This window comes from Schistocerca piceifrons, unplaced genomic scaffold (genome assembly GCF_021461385.2).
Source record: "Schistocerca piceifrons isolate TAMUIC-IGC-003096 unplaced genomic scaffold, iqSchPice1.1 HiC_scaffold_2345, whole genome shotgun sequence".
In the NCBI taxonomy this organism is placed as follows: domain Eukaryota; kingdom Metazoa; phylum Arthropoda; class Insecta; order Orthoptera; family Acrididae; genus Schistocerca; species Schistocerca piceifrons.
In genome coordinates this window covers 1,293,383-1,310,912 of record NW_025728279.1, presented here as the reverse complement: position 1 = coordinate 1,310,912, position 17,530 = coordinate 1,293,383, and the positions used below count along the sequence as shown (strand labels likewise).

The 17,530-nt window shown below is 40.2% G+C and overlaps 1 protein-coding gene across 1 annotated transcript in view; it reads left to right on the top strand.

The window, feature by feature from the left end:
* Window positions 1–17,530, top strand: part of LOC124742892 (molybdenum cofactor biosynthesis protein 1-like) — a 117,560-nt gene that overhangs the window by 59,434 nt on the left and 40,596 nt on the right. The window contains exon 5 of the mRNA XM_047248826.1: window positions 10,301–10,525. Coding sequence (XP_047104782.1) covers window positions 10,301–10,525 — 225 coding nt within the window. The remainder of the gene's footprint in view (window positions 1–10,300; window positions 10,526–17,530) is intronic.

Genomic DNA, 17,530 nt, shown 5'->3' with positions numbered 1-17,530 from the left:
ATACTTGGAAGACAATTATAGCCAAAGACAGAAATTTAAAAGAAACTGGCTCATTTGAGCTGCAGAGACCTAGTCGAGGATTCTCAGTAGATAATTGTTAGCACAGTAGAATTTATAAAGAGACAATGTCAGTTCGTGTCAGGGAAGGTTGATTGGTAAGTATCTATCAGCTTTCTCATAAAACTCACAATTTGAAGAATACACATCAAGGAAAAGGTAGAAGTCCAACAGTGTCAAATCTAGACAATAATATCGATCATCCAACAGTTTTGCAAAATCCCCATTTGTACTTACTTTACTTACTTACTTACTAACTTACTCAGATTTGCTGTGTACCATACAAGGAACTGGTTTCCACTAGTTCACTCAATCAGCTGCCAAGTTCTCACCTTCCTCCAAGTTTGTGTCCATGCATTGAAGATTCATTGCAAAAGTTCCAGGTGTTAAAAGGTCTTCCTGTACATCTTTATCTGTCCATTGATTTCCACAACAGTGTTTATTTTGGGATTCTTCCACCTTACATGCGTAGAAAATAACCTGCAATCTTCAGTCTTCTTTCAACAATAATTTTGTGCAGGCTGTGTAGAGCTCGTATTCTCAGCACTTCATCGTTTGTAACTTGGTTGGGTTAACATCTTCAGAATTCATCTCTAGCATTGTTGGTGAAAAATATGGAGACTGTGTGCTGATTTTACTGACATTTTCCAAGTCTCACACATATAAACGATAAAGGAGTACAGTCAAAGCTTTGTTGACATATTACAGACCTAAGTGCCATATGGACTGATTTTCCAGTTCTGCTGGTGATTTCTGCATCTGTGACCACATTATTACATATAAAGCTACCGAGATATGGCAATCTGTCAACATCTTGTAGTATCTTCTATTGCACTGTAATTGGGGAAGAGACGAGTAATTTCCACTTACTTTGCACATTCTGTTTGCCTTATCTCTATTAATTTTTAGCCCTACACAATAGGACATTTAATGAGAAAGCAGATAAAAATTAACTTGATGCCTTCCAAGGAGACGGTCTCTACTAAGTCTCTACTCCTTCAAGTCTGACTATGTAAGTGTAGACCAGAGATGGTTTGAATTCAGAGAAATAGTATCGACATCAATTAAGAGATATATACCAAATAAATTGAAAGGATACCAAATAAATTAAAAGGGTGGTGCACAAATATGTCAAAACTCAGCTGCAGAAGCAATGAAAAAAAGCATGTCAAAATTTAAAAGAATGCAAAATCTCCAAGATTAGCGATGTTTTACTGAAGCTCGAAACTTAGGGTGGGTTTCAGTGCAAGATGTGTTTAATAGTTCCCATAGTGAAACTTCGTTTTGAAATCTGGAAGAAAATCCAAAGAGGTTCTGGTTGCGTGTATAGTACACCAATGGCAAGACACAACCAATACCTTCACTGTGCAATAGCTGTGGTAATGTTACTGATGACAGTGCTACTAAAGCAGGGTTACTAAACACGGATTTCTGAAATTTCTTCACCAAAGACAACAAAGTAAATATTACAGTATTCAAATCAAGAACAACTGCAACTGTGAGTAACTTAGTAGTAGCTCTCCTCAGTGTCATAAACCATTTATGTTTCTTTCAGAGAATGTTGATACAATAGCTCCATTAGAAATCATATATAGCCGCTCATTTGATAAAGATCCATACCTAGAGACTGAAAAGTTGCTCAGGTCACACCAATGCTCAAGAAAGAAAAGAGGAGTAATCTACTAAATAACAGACTCATATCACTAATGTTGATTTGCATTAGGATTTTGGAACATATATTGTGTTTGAATATTATGAATTATCTCAAAGATAATTGATAAATAGGCAAGATAGATTCAGAAATATTGACCTTTTAAAACACAGCTAGCTCTTTAGTCACACAAAGTAATAAGTGCTGTCGACTGGGGATCTCAAATTGATTCCATATTTGTAGATTTCCAGAAGACTTTTTGAAACAGTTCCTCACAAGCATTTTCTAATCATATTGTGTGCCTATGGAGTATTGTCTGAGTTGTACAACTGGATGTGTGGTTTCCTGTCAGAAAGGTCACAGTTCATAGTAATTGATGGAAAATCATCAAGTAAAACAGAAGTGATATCTGACATTCCTCAAGGAAGTGTTATAGACCACCTGCTGTTGCCGATCTACATTGACAATTTAAGAGAGAATCTGAGCAGTCCTCTTAGATGATGCTATCATTTACAGTCTTGCAAATCATTTACTGTCTTGTAAAGTGATCAGATGATCAAAATGAACTGCAAAATGATTTAGGCTACCTATCCATATGATGCAAAAAGTGGTAACTGACCTTAAATAATAAAAATTGTTATGTCATCTGCATGAGTAGTAAAAGGCATCTACTAAATTTTGTTTACATGATAATTCACACAGATCTAAAGGCTGTGAAGTCTACTGAATACTTAGGAATTACATTTGCAAATAACTTAAATTGGAATGCTCACATAGATAATGCGGTGGGAAAGCAAACAAAAGACTGTGATTTAATAGTAAAACATTTAGAAGATTAGGATTACTAAAGAGACTATCTACAACTATACTTGTCTGTCCTCTTTTGGAGTATTCTGCATGGTGTGGGATCCTTACCAGATAGGACTGACAGAGGACATCATTTAAAAGTTCAGAGAAAGGCAGCTCATTTTGTATTATTGGGAAACAGGAAAGTGCATGCCACAGATATCACATGTGAAATGGGGTGGCAGTCATTAAAGCAAAAGCATTTTGCTGGAGCAGGTTCTTAAAATTTCAATCATCAACTTTCTCCTCCGAATGTGAAAATATTTTGTTAGAGCCCTCTTACATAGGGAGAAATGATCATTGTAATAAAATAAGAGAAATGAGAGCTTGTACGGAAATATTGAAGTGTTTGTTTTTCCTCAAATGCTGTAGGGGATTGTAATGGTAGATAAATAGGTTGAGGGTGGTTCTCTGAACCCTCTGCCAGCATTTAATTGTGAATTACAGACTAGTCATGCAGATATAGATAATGTAGATAGGCTTTCAATATTGTGCACCGATTCTCTAATTTTATACATTGCTCAAATACTTTCGTGGCGCTTTGGAGTGACCCCTTTAAAATAATAATTTACCAGTCTTCTTAATATGTATTTTGGTAACGAGGTTGATAAGAAGTTACAACAATATTCTCTTATTGCTCCCCAGTTTTGGGTTTTATTAATGAACAAAATCACCACAGTGTTCCATAACAATTACGGGCTGAAGTTTCCTGCTGATGGAACCAATATGATTTTCTGTGTTTCTGAGCATACAGGTTGTGTACGCTGATTGGAGTCTGGTGTATGCTGAATCAAATGTTTTTATTGTTGTGATCTTCCATCTGAAGATTGGTTTCATGGAGTTGCCCATGCTAGCCTATCCTGTGTGACCCTCTTCACCTCTGAATAACTACTGCAGCGTACAATAACTTGAACTTGCTTACTGCAGTCAGTTTTTGGTCTCCTACAGTTGTTACCCCCATTATATTCACAGATGACCACATATTGTGGAAATTGCATATTGTAATGTAGGATGCAATAATAACGTACGGAAAGTTTCTGTTGAAAATTACGAATTATTTAGGAATAAAGCAGATGGCTCACCAAAAGGCAGAAGCACTGTCTCATCGATAGGCACACGAACAAAAGGTATGTAGAATGAGATTTTCACTGTGCAGTGGAGTGTGCACTGATATGAAACTTCCTGGCAGATTAAAAGTGTGTGCAGGACTAAGAGTCAAACTTGGGACCTTTGCCTTTTGTGGGCAAGTGCTCTACCATCTGAGCTATCCATGCATGACTCACGACCCGTCCTCACAGCTTTACTTCCACCAGTACCTCGTCTTCTACCTTCCAAACTAAAAGGTACGTTGCTTGGCGAGCTTCCAGAATGCACTTTCTTTTTCTAGATGTAGGGAAAACATGCGCGCACGCACACACACACACACACACACACACACACACACACACACTCACATGCGCATGCATGTCTCCTTATGTTGTGGTCGCTCAACTGCCAGCTCTTTACTGGCCCATGGTGAGTGTTCTGGAGTGAGGTGGGGCTTTAGAGTGGGGTAGGATGGGGTGGGTTGAGGCAATCTGAGGGATGGAGAGAGATGGGAGGGGTTTGGAGGGAAGCATTTAGTGGCTCGTGGGAGAGTGGGGAGCCATCTGTGGGCTAGCTAGGGGTGCAGGTAGAGGGGTCAGGCGACAGACAGCTGGGCACTCATAGACTAGGGTGTGACGTGAGATAACAGCACACAACTAGCTGATTGGGGGGGGGGAGAGGGGGGGGGGAGGGGCGTGTGTGTGGGGGGGGGGGGGCAGGGGGGCTGGTAGTTAACTTGGATTTAGGCCAGGAAGCAAAGGATGTGCTGTAAGTATGGCTACGAAAGTTGAGTATTCTTAAATAAGATCAGCTGGTGGCAATGTATTGGAAAGTAACTGGCACACAAAGTGCAATTGTGGCTCCTTTTTCTTTGTGAATTTTAAATAGTCTGCAGAGCAAATTGAATTAGGAGGATCAGGCATTTGTGTGGGTCTAGGAAAGTAAATTGTAGAGCCAGATAAAAGGCGCGCAAGACAGGAGGGGTACTACTGCTCATCACTGCTGTATTGTGCTACTTGTACGTGTCAGTGTGAGTGCACCGAGAGTGGTGTTGCCGTACATGCGTCTTTAAATTGGTCACCCACTGATCATTGCAGGCTGGCTGCTGGATGCCGTCTCTGGAAGCCAAGCGTGTGGTGCGGTCCCTGCCGTGCCATCTGCTGGCGACTCTCACATATATAGGTGTGGAACAGTGCTGACTGTCTCTCTGTGTGATTCTAGTTTGTAATGTGCACATCAGTGTTCTGTGTCTTGTTGAGTCCTTAGAGGCATATTGTTCGGAGGTTATTATTAAAGCCATATTTGTGCGACTTGGATCACACTTCAGTATTACTTGGTTATTACATCACCACAAACATATGGACCGGGAATGTACATGCTTTGACAGTATGCTATGTCTCTCTCTTCTAGGACTGACATGGTAGCTGCCTTGCATTTCTTAATGACTCTGACCTTGTCAACCACAAACCGAATCTTAGTACAGTCATGATTTCCCTGAAGAGATTACATGACAGCAGAGACTTGTAAAATTGTGTTACCCATTTCTCTAGCCAGTGAAGATTCATTCTATACCTTCAGATACAGTGTCATGTAGGAGTAGAACAGCAAGAAAGACGTAGCTCCTCTAACCGTAATGATAGTTTATCACCTCCCAACACTACATGTGCCAATGTTTCAGTGCATTTTTGAATATGTTTGTTAACAGATTCATCAACACAACAAAAATTTACGATCTCAGTAGCATCTTATTTCTTAACTCATACTTTACTATTCATCAGAATCTTCATCGCTGCTCTTTGATTCGTCAGAGCTTCCTGCTGTACTTTGTTTTATTTCATAGTCAGAATTAGTTGAAATACCACCTACTGTATTTACTCAAATCTAAGCTGCACTCAAACCTGAAAAATGAGACTCGAAATAAAGGAAGGAAAAAAAAAAAAATCCCGAATCTAAGCCGCACCTGAAATTTGAGACTCGAAGTTCAAGGGGAGAGAAAAGTTTTAGGCCGCACCTCCAAATCGAAACAAAGTCGGTCCATTTTAATATGAGACACAATTTAGGTCGAATGAATGACGATACAGCTACAGTAGTTTGGTTCGAGTTGTAAGCTTAGCACTTAAGCTTTACCAGGTAGCCTTTGCTATGCGTCAGGCGCTCCGTCTGTATTTATACTGGTACCCTTCCTTTTTCACGTGCTTCGTCTGGTTTGAATCAATTGCTTATTTTGCTTTGATCTGATAAGTGCTGTTTTCCTTGTTATAGGCGTTTATGTCACTCTAAACTGAAAATACATTACTGTACTGTGTCATGCATTGTTTGTCGCATTCTGATAGTGCGTGTTTGCGGCCTGTCGTCGCTCGCGGCATGGCCTGATTTAATGCACGCTACCACCACCTACAATTAAAAAAAAAAAAAAAAAGAGAGAGAAATTGTCTCATTAGCGAAACAATGGCAAGAGACTATTTGTTGTTACTTACACTGCTGCTTTCTTTGATAATGATCAACAAGAACCAAATAATAGACTGCGTATGATAGAACATGTTCTGAACGAGAGTTAGGCGAAAATTTATCTCCATTTGAAAATCTCTGCGGCCGCTTCTTTAGTACATCAAATTCTGCACAGAAATTAGAGTCATCTTAGATTTAAAAATCTAGTCAGTTGCCGTGCTTCATTTCTGAGTGTATCACTATTAGGCATAAGAATAATTCGAATACAAACATGACACGATACGTATATTCTTCCGCATTTGCTGTTGTCTCACTCTAGTTTCGTAGTTTATTAGGCAGACAGGATTTAAATAAGATAGCAGCAAACACGAAAGAATACGTGGCAACATGTTTATATTCGTATTACTCTTATGATGAAGAGAATACTGCATGTGATTCACATTTCATCAGGTTCCTATAAGCAACCATCTCTTCTCACAGGTAGGAAAAAATTCAGAACATAGAGTTGGCCATATTGACAAACATCCGAAACAGTCTTGCCAGTCGGATTTTCGTAATACATTGAAGTTCTGCTACATTCGAAGATGAACAATACGGAATTTATATTTACTTCGTTGGATAATGTATGAAAATCGTCTTCCACCTTTTTTTTTAAATTTATTTACTGACACAGAGGTTTTGGCGCCAGTATTTATCTTTGTGCCTACGAAGCATGCCTGTGTAGCGCTACATATATTCGATGGCAAAAGTTAGTTGTGGCAGCACCTACCGACATTTTTCAGAACTTCCACTTGCTTTGCACTCGATTCTAAGCCGCAGGCGGTTTTTTTGGATTACAAAAACCGGAAAAAATGCGGCTTAGATTTGAGTAAATACGGTACATCCTCTCCTTTGGATTCAACTTCTTAAGTATTATCTTTCAAGTCAACACCTGCTAATCTGTGAGACCGAATTGATGAGCCATACTACTCTATTTCACTGTGCCTGTTTGTTTCATTTGTATAACATTTTATTCCAGCATAGATGCTGCACTTACAGTTTCATATATGCATTGCAGCAGCAGACACAATAAAAGTAGCAATCAGCAGTGCTTAGTTTGTTGAATGGGTAAAAAATATGCCATTGTCCCAGTTCCACATATCCCCAAAATTTGATTCTGCCAAATTCTGTCCTCTCTGAAATCGAATGTTTAATCCAAAGATGAAAGTGAACAAGTTTGATGCAGTATTGCTAATATTGTTTATTACTCATCTTGCTGAATGAAGTGCATACCGTGTCCTTTCTGAAAGGTTTGCAGAAGTAATGCACATATCAGTTTTCTAAAAACTTACATTGAGATTGTGCTCTACTTCCTCTTGTACAAATTAGTAGAGCCCTTCGGATTACTCCACAATATGCCTCTTGGCAGGGTGGTAACGACAGTATTATGAAAAGGATAGATTGGCACTCACTGTAAAGTGTAGATTTTGTGTTGCAGGCAGGAGGAAAAAAAAAAAAAAAAAATACACCACCCATTAAACACGTAAGCTTTTGGTGCAAACCCTCCCCCCCCCTTCCCACCCCCCCTCCCCCCCCCCCCCCCCCCACACACACACACACACACACATGCGCGCAAATGCAGATCACACATACATGACCACGGTCTCTGGCTGCTAGGGCCAGACTGGGAGCAACTGCGCATCATGGGAGAAACAACGGTCATGTGTGTGTGTGTGTGTGTGTGTGTGTGTGTGTGTGTGTGTGTGTGTGTGTTTTGTCCACTTAGGAAGAAGACTTTCTGATCGAAAGCTTATGTGTTTAGTAGTCTTTTTGTTGTGCTTGTCTGTGACCTAACATTTCCTGTATACAGTGAATAGCAATGTATCTTTTTTATAATATGGTCATTATTCCAGCCTAGATTTTCTATTGTTTGTTTTCTTTTAAGACCTTATAGAGACAGTTACTGACAATTTCTTTTTTCTTATTGGAGAAAAGTAAAACCATATGGGGGCCAGACGTAGATTGTGAATGAATATGGAATAGAGTATTTTTATGCTCCCTGTATGCAGTTTCAATAACGTCACCTCACACACTTCATTTCTGGCAGCACCTCCTCCTCAACACATGACTGTCCCCCACCACCTCACCATAGTCTTCAAGTTATATCCTATAGCACTTCCGGGTGGACAAATAGATGAAGGATGTAGTTTAAAACAGTATAACTAAACTTAAAAGCTGAACTGCCCTTTTATAGAGACTGCCATCATTATTTAAACATACTAAACAACATCAAAACAGTCAAAAGAAATTGTTTTTCAAAAGAGCAGAAAATTGTAGTGAAATTCATGAAAGGATTGTTTTAAATTGTTATATCTTAAATCTGTCAGCATTTCCCAAGATTTTCTGGCTTAATTAAGACTAGGTCATGCCAATACAGTGGTCAGATGGTGGACTTGCCTTCGAGAGGACAACGGACCCGAGTCCCATCGGGCCACCAAAATTTGGGTTTTCCTTGATTTCCCTAAACGATTTAAGACAAATTCTGGGATGGTTCCTTTGAAAAAGATGACATTCGGCTGAGGAAGCTACACAGTGCTGGTGGAAGCACGAGTATTTCAGAGCACACCATTCATTGCACATTGTTAAACATAGGGCTCTGCTGCAGACAACCCCTGTATGATCCCATGTTGACAACACTGTTGAATTACAATTTCTGTGGCTCAGGAGCATTGAGATTGGGCAGTGAATCAATAGAAATGTGTCATCTGGTTGAATCATTCGTGTTTCGCATTACACCTGCTTGACGGTTTTGTGCACATACACTGTCAACAGAGTGAATTGGTGCTTGAAAGGTGCACTTTGCTACAGACTTAGGCCAGTGGGAGCAATATTATTCTATGGAGGACATTCACCTGGTCTTCTGTGGGTCCTGTGGTAGTAACTGAAGGCTCCATAACAGCTTTGTTCTGTGTGAACATTATTGTGCACTGTCCGCACCCTGTCCCTAATGAAGGTGACATGTTTCAACAATATGACTTTCAATGTCAGGAGGCCAGAATCAAATTCACCCCTTCTGAATCTGATGGAATACATCTGCGATGCTATCAGATACCAGTTCTGCACCCAGAAACCACTGATCTCCAATTTATGGGAATTACATGACCTGTGCTTAGACATGTGGTGCTGCATAATGCTGGGAACATACCTCACATAATGCTGGGAATATACCTGAAATTTGTTGAACTTGTCCCACGCAAAATCACTGCTGTATTGTGTTCCAACTGTGGACAAACACATTATCAAACAGGAGGTCATAGTGTTTTGTCTCATCAGTTTATATATTCAATGCTTGAATGAAAGGTGTGCTCTTTTCCTTTTTTCTGCCATTGCATGTATGTGTAAAGCAGGATGTTCTACCATTTGGGCTTGTTTATATGAAGGCTGTCAGTGTTACCACCTGCACAGATACTAAATGCTCCTTTTGTGAAGACCTTTTATCTTGAGAACACTTTTAACTTTGTTTCACAAAAGGCAGCACAGTTTCAAGAAAGCTTCTTAATTTAATGTGATATTTAAAATAATACCTTCAGCAAAAGATGTTTGCGTTGGAGTGGGGAAAAAGATTGGAGATGTATGTAGTTTAATTTTCGTAAATTGTTAAGAAGGTTAACAGCTCGGCATGCTAAGATAAATTCCCACATTCTCTAAAAAGAGAGAAAAAGATTAATTTTACAGAATCAGTGAGGTATACAAATATAACAGCAGACTTGTAGAACCATTATTTTGTAGGTTAGATTAGATTAGATTCAGCTTTTGTTCCAAGACCCAAAACATGAGATGATTCTCATGGGTGAGTAACATGCCTGAAAGTATAACATAAAAAATATAAAACATTTGAATACCCTGATCATTTGTCAGGAGATTGTCAAACTAGGTGAATACAATACAAACTGGAACAGCTAATATTTTCAGAATTGATACACTGTCAAACTGAAACATTGTTATGCACTATTAATAAATTTATCAAACAAAAAGTACATAATCTTGACTGTTATGACAAAGTGCTCTCAGAACTGAAATCTAACAGACATTCTTATTTAAGCTGGCCCAACAGCCACTGTTAAGATATTCATCTACAGAGTAGGATGAGTTGCCTATCAAAAAGTCTTTCAAACTCTGTTTAAACCATGCTTTATCTGATACCAAGTTTTTAATGGTGTCTTTCTTCCACAGATAAATTGTGTTGTAATGCGAGGTTTTAATGAAGATGAAGTGTGCAGTTTTGTGGAGTTAACAAAAGAGAAAAATGTTGATGTAAGATTTATCGAGTACATGCCTTCCAGCGGCAACAAATGGAATGATGGGAAGATGGTCTCATTTAGTGAAATGCTCCAAATAATTAGAAAGCAGTGGCCTGATTTTGATCCTCTTCCCAATGGGCCCAATGATACCTCAAAGGTAAGTGCAGTATTACATATGAACATACAATGAAAATAATTTAATGTTTATGACTTACTACCAATCACAAGAATACTTCACATCTGCTGGTGGTATGAGAGATAGACTGGTTTAGTTACATATTTCTCATCCCATTCAGTAAGTCTGTCCTGGCCTGGGTTTCTCTGCAGCTTTTCTGCAACTCTCCCCATTTCCTAAACCTTGACAATCCTTTTCTTTCTTCCCTTTTCCTTCCCTTCATTGTTTCTGCCAGAAGAACAAGCAACTGGCTCCGAAAGCTTGCACATTTCCATAACTTTAAGGGGAGTTAGAAGGGGAAAACATTCTTTTTCACTTTTTCGGGTTTTTGTCTGATTATAAAATTTGCAATTTTCCAAATAAAATGATATGTATATTACTTATAAACTTGCGTGGGAAGTATTTTATTTTATTTTCTAAAATATAATCTACACCAGTTGAAAATGTTAAAATTTTTACATGCATTACTTCAAGACCTAATAAAATCTGTAATTTTTTATATACAGGGTAGTCCATTGATTGTGACCGGGCCAAATGTCTCACGAAATAAGTGTCAAACGAAAAAACTACAAAGAACGAAATTTGTCTAGCTCGAAGGGAGAAACCAGCTGGCACAATGGTTGGCCTGCTATAAGGCGCTGCCATTGCTCAAACTGATATCAACTGTGTTTTTTAAAATAGGAACCCCATTTTTTATTACATATTTGTGTAATACGTAAAGAAATATGAATGTTTTAGTTGGACCACTTTTTTCGGTTTGTGATAGATGGCGCTGTAATAGTCACAAACATATGTCTCATAATTTTAGACGAACAGTTGGTAACAGGCAGGTTTTTTAAATTAAAATACAGAACCTAGGTACATTTGAACATTTTATTTCGATTGTTCCAATGTGATACATGTACCTTTGTGAACTTATCATTTCTGAGAATGCATGCTGTTACGGCGTGATTACCTGTGAATACCACATTAATGCAATAAATGCTCAAAATGATGTCTGTCAACCTCAATGCCTTTGGCAATACGTGTAACGACATTCCTCTCAACAGTGAGTAGTTCGCCTTCCGTAATGTTCGCACATGCATTTACAATGTACTGACGCATGTTGTCAGGCATTGTCAGTGGATCACGATAGCAAATATCCTTCAACTTTCCCCACAGAAAGAAATCCGGGGATGTCAGATCCGGTGAACGTGCGGGCCATGGTATGGTGCTTTGACGACCAATCCACCTGTCATGAAATGTGCTATTTAATACTGCTTCAACCGCATGCAAACTATGTGCTGGACATCCATCATGTTGGAAGTACATCGCCATTCTGTCATGCAGTGAAACATCTTGTAGTAACATTGGTAGAACATTACGCAGGAAATCAGCATACATTGCACCATTTAGATTGCCATGGATAAAATGGGGGCCAATTAACCTTCCTCCCTTAATGCCACACCATACATTAACCTGCCAAGGTCGCTGCTGTTCCACTTGTTGCTGCCATCGTAGATTTTCCATTGCCCAATAGTGCATATTATGGTGGTTTAGGTTACCGCTGTTGATGAATGATGCTTCATCGCTAAATAGAACACATGCAAAAAATCTTTCATCGTCTCGTAATTTCTCTTGTGCGCAGTGGCAGAACTGTACATGACATTCAAAGTCATCGGCATGCAATTCCTGGTGCATAGAAATATGGTACGGGTGCAATCGATTTTGATGTAGCATTCTCAACACCGATGTTTTTGAGATTCCCAATTCTCGCGCAATTTGTCTGCTACTGATGTGTGGATTAGCTGCCCCAGCAGCTAAAACACCTACTAGGGCATCATCATTTGTTGCAGGTCGTGGTTGATGTTTCACATGTGACTGGACACTTCCTGTTTCCTTAAATAATGTAACTATCCGGCGAATGGTCCCGACACTTCAATGATGTTGTCCAGGATACCGAGCAGCATACATAGCACACGCCCCTTGGGCATTTTGATCACAATAGCCATACATCAACACGATATCGACCTTTTCCGCAATTGGTAAACGGTCCATTTTAACACGGGTAATGTATCACGAAGCAAATACCGTCCGCACTGGCGGAATGTTATGTGATACCACATACTTATATGTTTGTGACTATTACAGCAGCTGGCCGGAGTGGCCGAGCGGTGCTAGGCGCTACAGTCTGGAAATGCGCGACAGCTACGGTCGCAGGTTCGAATCCTGCATTGGGCATGGATGTGTGTAATGTCCTTAGGTTAGTTAGGTTTAAGTAGTTCTAAGTTCTAGGGGACTGATGACCTCAGAAGTTAAGTCCCATAGTACTCAGAGCCATTTGAACCATTTTTGACTATTACAGCCCCATCTATCACAAAGTGAAAAAGTGGTCCAGCTAAAACATTCACATTTCTTTACGTACTACATGAATATGTAATAAAAAATGGGGGTTCCTATTTTTAAAAAATGCAGTTGATATGAGTTTGACCTATGGCAGTGCCATCTGGCAGGCCAACCATAGCGCCATCTGGTTTCTCCCTTCAAGCTAGACGAATTTCGTTCTTTGTAATTTTTTCATTTCATGCTTATTTCGTGAGATATTTGGCCCGGTCACTATCAATGGACTACCCTATAGAAAGCTGTGGATTGCTGTGTTATAAAGGTTAAATTATGTGTTTGTATTGGTAGCACTGTCAAAAATAGTATCATATCTTTTCATAGTATAAACATGCTTTGTATATCGAAGTGCTAACGTTTTTCCGAGGAAAAGTGACGAATAGACTGGTAAATCTCTCAAAAAGTATGACTCCAAAATGAAGTGTTTTTAAGAAATGTGGGTTTCATGGTAATAAATTTTTGAATAAAGAGAAACATTGTGTTCAGCATGTGGTGTGTGAAGTTGCAGACAATGAAATACTGGCAAACTCATGAGTATCTAGAGAAACACCCATTAGTGCTTCGAAGATTAAAATAAAACATAGTGATAACACAGTTATCTCAAAACAAAACTCATGTAAACGGTAGGTTAGGTTATATTCTGATACATTTACACATCCTAACAGGGTTGTTATGTGAATGTGTGTGCTGTATGTATGTGGAGGGCCAGTTAGTTTACATGAAGACATTGAGGTATCAAATGGACTAGCCAGGAAACTTATCATTAATTCTGCCAGTTGTAAATACACTCATTCATTTTGGAATTCTGATAAGTGTAAAGATAATTATTTTGACATAAATGTTAGGTGGTTTTATGGATTGAGAGCTATTGGCAAAGGACACACTGCAGCAGAAACAATGTGTGTCGTGATGTATATGCCACGCCCACTTTGTAAAATGGACAAGTATGCAGGATTTATTGGAGCTGCTGTGAAATCCACTGCATGTGAGTCAATTAAGGGTGCTGCAAATGAAGCTGCTGAAATAAACGATCGTATGATTGACACATCAGTAGCTTTTGGGGCACTTGGTAGAAGCGCAGCTGCAGTTCTAAGAATTCTGTTGCTACAGTGACCAGTGTGGATACTGGAAAGCTAATAGATTTCCAGATTTTAACCAAACATTGTTATAAGTATAAATCAGGGAATGAAGAAGGGCATATCTGTGACAGAAATTATGAAGGACAACTAGTCGTACGGAGGCCTGTGCAGCTGTTGAAATTTATAACCGATCTGTAAACTAAAGGGGAATGTGTTACACTAAGTTTTTAGGTTATGCAGACTCAAATGCATATAACAGTGTAGTAGCCACTCAGCCTTATGGTGAGAAGCTTATCACAGAACTGGAATGTGTTGGCCATGTCCAGAAGAGGATGGGTACCAGATTGAGGAAGTTGAAACAAAGTTTGAGATACAAGAAACTTTCAGGTGGTAAGACCATAAGAAGCAGGCTGACAGACAAAATGATTGATGAACTACAACAGTATTATGAGATTGCCATTAGAAATAATACTGAGGATTTGTTGAAAAGGAAGCAGGCAGTATGGGCTACCTTCTTCCAGTGACTGTCAGCTGATGATAAACCAGTACACCATCTTTGCCCTCCTAGATCTGGTTCATGGTGCAATTACCGCAATGCCCCGTACTCAAACAGGTCATACAGCCATAAACATTCTATCCCAGCAGCAGTTGTGGATATCATGAAACCTGTTTACAGAGACCTGGCAATCCTGAATTATTGAAGAGGTGTCTGCATTGTCAGACTCAAAATCCCAATGAGTCGTTCAATAATCTTATTGTGTCAGTGTCATCGTAACAGCCATCTGTGTCACGTCCGCTGTGCAGCGAGCTATGCTAATTTAAGTATTAACTCTATTTTTCTTACTTGTCACTTCTTTTTCCATGTGTTTTTGCTTTTAGGAAGCTTTAATTGTCAGGTGCTAGTAATAGTGTTCCATAGATTTCGTGTTTGTTTTGAATACAGTCAGAGAGAGTCCGTTTAGTCAGCCATAGTGCCAGTAGTGCTAGTGTTTGTTTTCAATACAGTCCAGAGACAGGTAGTGCTATTTTCATTGTTTTCTACAGGAAGTGTCTAGTAACCACAGTTTAATCAACTATCAGCCGCCTTTAGTGAATTAGCAGTCTAGTTATAAGTTGATTAACTCTCTACAGTAAATTGATTTCTTGGGATGGATAGGATGTGTGACTGCTGTGTACGGACACAGGAGGAGCTGGCCACTGTTCACGAACAGCTGAATGTGTTGAAGCCGTGGTTAGCCATCTTCAGGCTGCTGCCTCAGAGTGTAGCGGCAGTGGGGAGTCTGGTGCGTTGCATGGTACACCCCAGGTGTTACATGCTTCACCCACTGACCCTGCTGTCAAGACATCTTTGCGGGTACCGGGCGCGGTTGGGCCACCCTCTTCCCAAGGGGAGTGGCGGGTTCAGCGGCATTCGCTGCGCATGAGGTGGAGGGTCAGTGTGGAGGCTGCCCGTGTGGCATCGCCCGTTCTGCCTGTGAGTGGACATGTGGCCACTCCTTCAGCAAGGTCCGAGCAGGCACATGGGGGGAGGGGTATTTTAGTTGTTGGGAGCTCCAACGTTAGGCGGGTGATGGAGCCCCTTAGGGAAATAGCGGAAAGGTCAGGGAAGAAGGTCAGTGTTCACTCTGTCTGCTTGCTGGGGGTCTCATCCGAGATGTTGAGGAGGCTGTGCTGGCAGTGATAGAGAGCACTGGGTGCACCCGACTGCAAATTGTTGCTCATGTCGGCACCAATGACTCCTGCCGTCTCAGTTCAGAGGTCATCCTCAGTTCGTACAGGCGGTTAGCAGAGTTGGTGAAGGCGGAAAGCCTCGCGGGGTGGAATCTGAGCTAGCTATTTGTTGTATCGTTCCCAGAACTGATAGTGGTCCTCTGGTTTGGAGCTGAGTGGAAGGCTTAAACCAGGGGCTCAGACGATTCTGCAGAGATCTGGGGTGCAAATTTCTCAACCTCCGCTATCGGGTGGAGAAATGTAGGGTCCCCTGAATAGGTCACGCGTGCACTACATGCAGAAAGCGGCTACAATGGTAGCGGAGTATGTGTGGAGTGCACATGTGGGTTTTTTAGGTTAGAGAACTCCCTCCCTAGGCCCGACAAGACACCTCCTGAGATGCAGCAAGGTAGGAGTAGACAAAATGCAGCAGGGAATAACAATATTAATGTGCTAATAGTAAACTGCAGGAGCGTCTATAGAAAGGTCCCAGAACTGCTCTCATTAATAAATGGTCACAATGCCCACATAGTAATAGGGACAGAAAGTAGGCTGAAACCAGATGTAAACAGTAATGAAATTCTAAACTCAGATTGGAATGTATACTGCAGAGACAGGCTGGACAGTGAAGGGGGAGGCATGTTTAAAGCGATAAGAAGTGCAATAGTATCGAAGGAAATTGACGGAGATCCGAAATGTGAAATAATTTGGGTGAAGGTCACGGTTAAAGCAGGCTCAGACATGGTAGTTGGATGTCTCTATAGGGCCCCTGGCTCAGCAGCTGTTGTGGCTGAGCACCTGAAGGATAATTTGGAAAATATTTCGAGTAGATTTGCCCACCATGTTATAGTTCTGGGTGGAGATTTTAATTTGCCGGATATAGACTGGGAGACTCAAACTTTCATAACGGGTGGCAGGGACAAAGAATCCAGTGAAATTTTTTAAGAGCTTTATCTGAAAACTACCTTGAGCAGTTAAACAGAGAACTGACTCGTGGCGATAACATATTAGACCTTCTCATGACAAACAGACCCAAACTATTTGAAACAGTTAACGCAGAACAGGGAATCAGCGATCATAAAGCAGTTACTGCATCGATGATTTCAGCTATAAATAGAAATATTAAAAAAAGGTACGAAGATTTTTCTGGTTAGCAAAAGTGACAAAAATCAGATATCAGAGTACCTAACGGCTCAAAACAAAAGTTTTGTTTTAAGTACAGATAGTGTTGAGGATCAGTGGACAAAGTTCAAAACCATCGTACAATATGCGTTAGATGAGTATGTGCCAAGCAAGATCATAAGAGATGGAAAAGATCCAGCGTGGTACAACAACCGAGTTAGAAAACTGCTGCGGAAGCAAAGGGAACTTCACAGCAAACATAAACATAGCCAACACCTTGCAGACAAACAAAAATTACTTGAAGTGAAATGTAATTTGAGGAGGGCCATGCGAGAGGCGTTAAATGAATTCGAAAGTAAAGTTCTATGTACTGATTTGGCAGAAAATCCTAAGAAATTTTGCTCTTATGTCAAAGCGGTAGGTGGATCAAAACAAAATGTCCAGACACTCTGTGACCAAAAAGGTGCTGAAACAGAGGATGATGGACTGAAGGCCGAAATACTAAATGTCTTTTTCCAAAGCTGTTTCACAGAGGAAGATTGCACTGTAGTTCCGTCTCTAGATTGTCACACAGATGACAAAATGGCAGATATTGAAATAGATGACAGAGGGATAGAGAAACAATTAAAATCACTCAAAAGAGGAAAGGCCACTGGACCTGATGGGATACCAGTTCAATTTTACACAGAGTATGCGA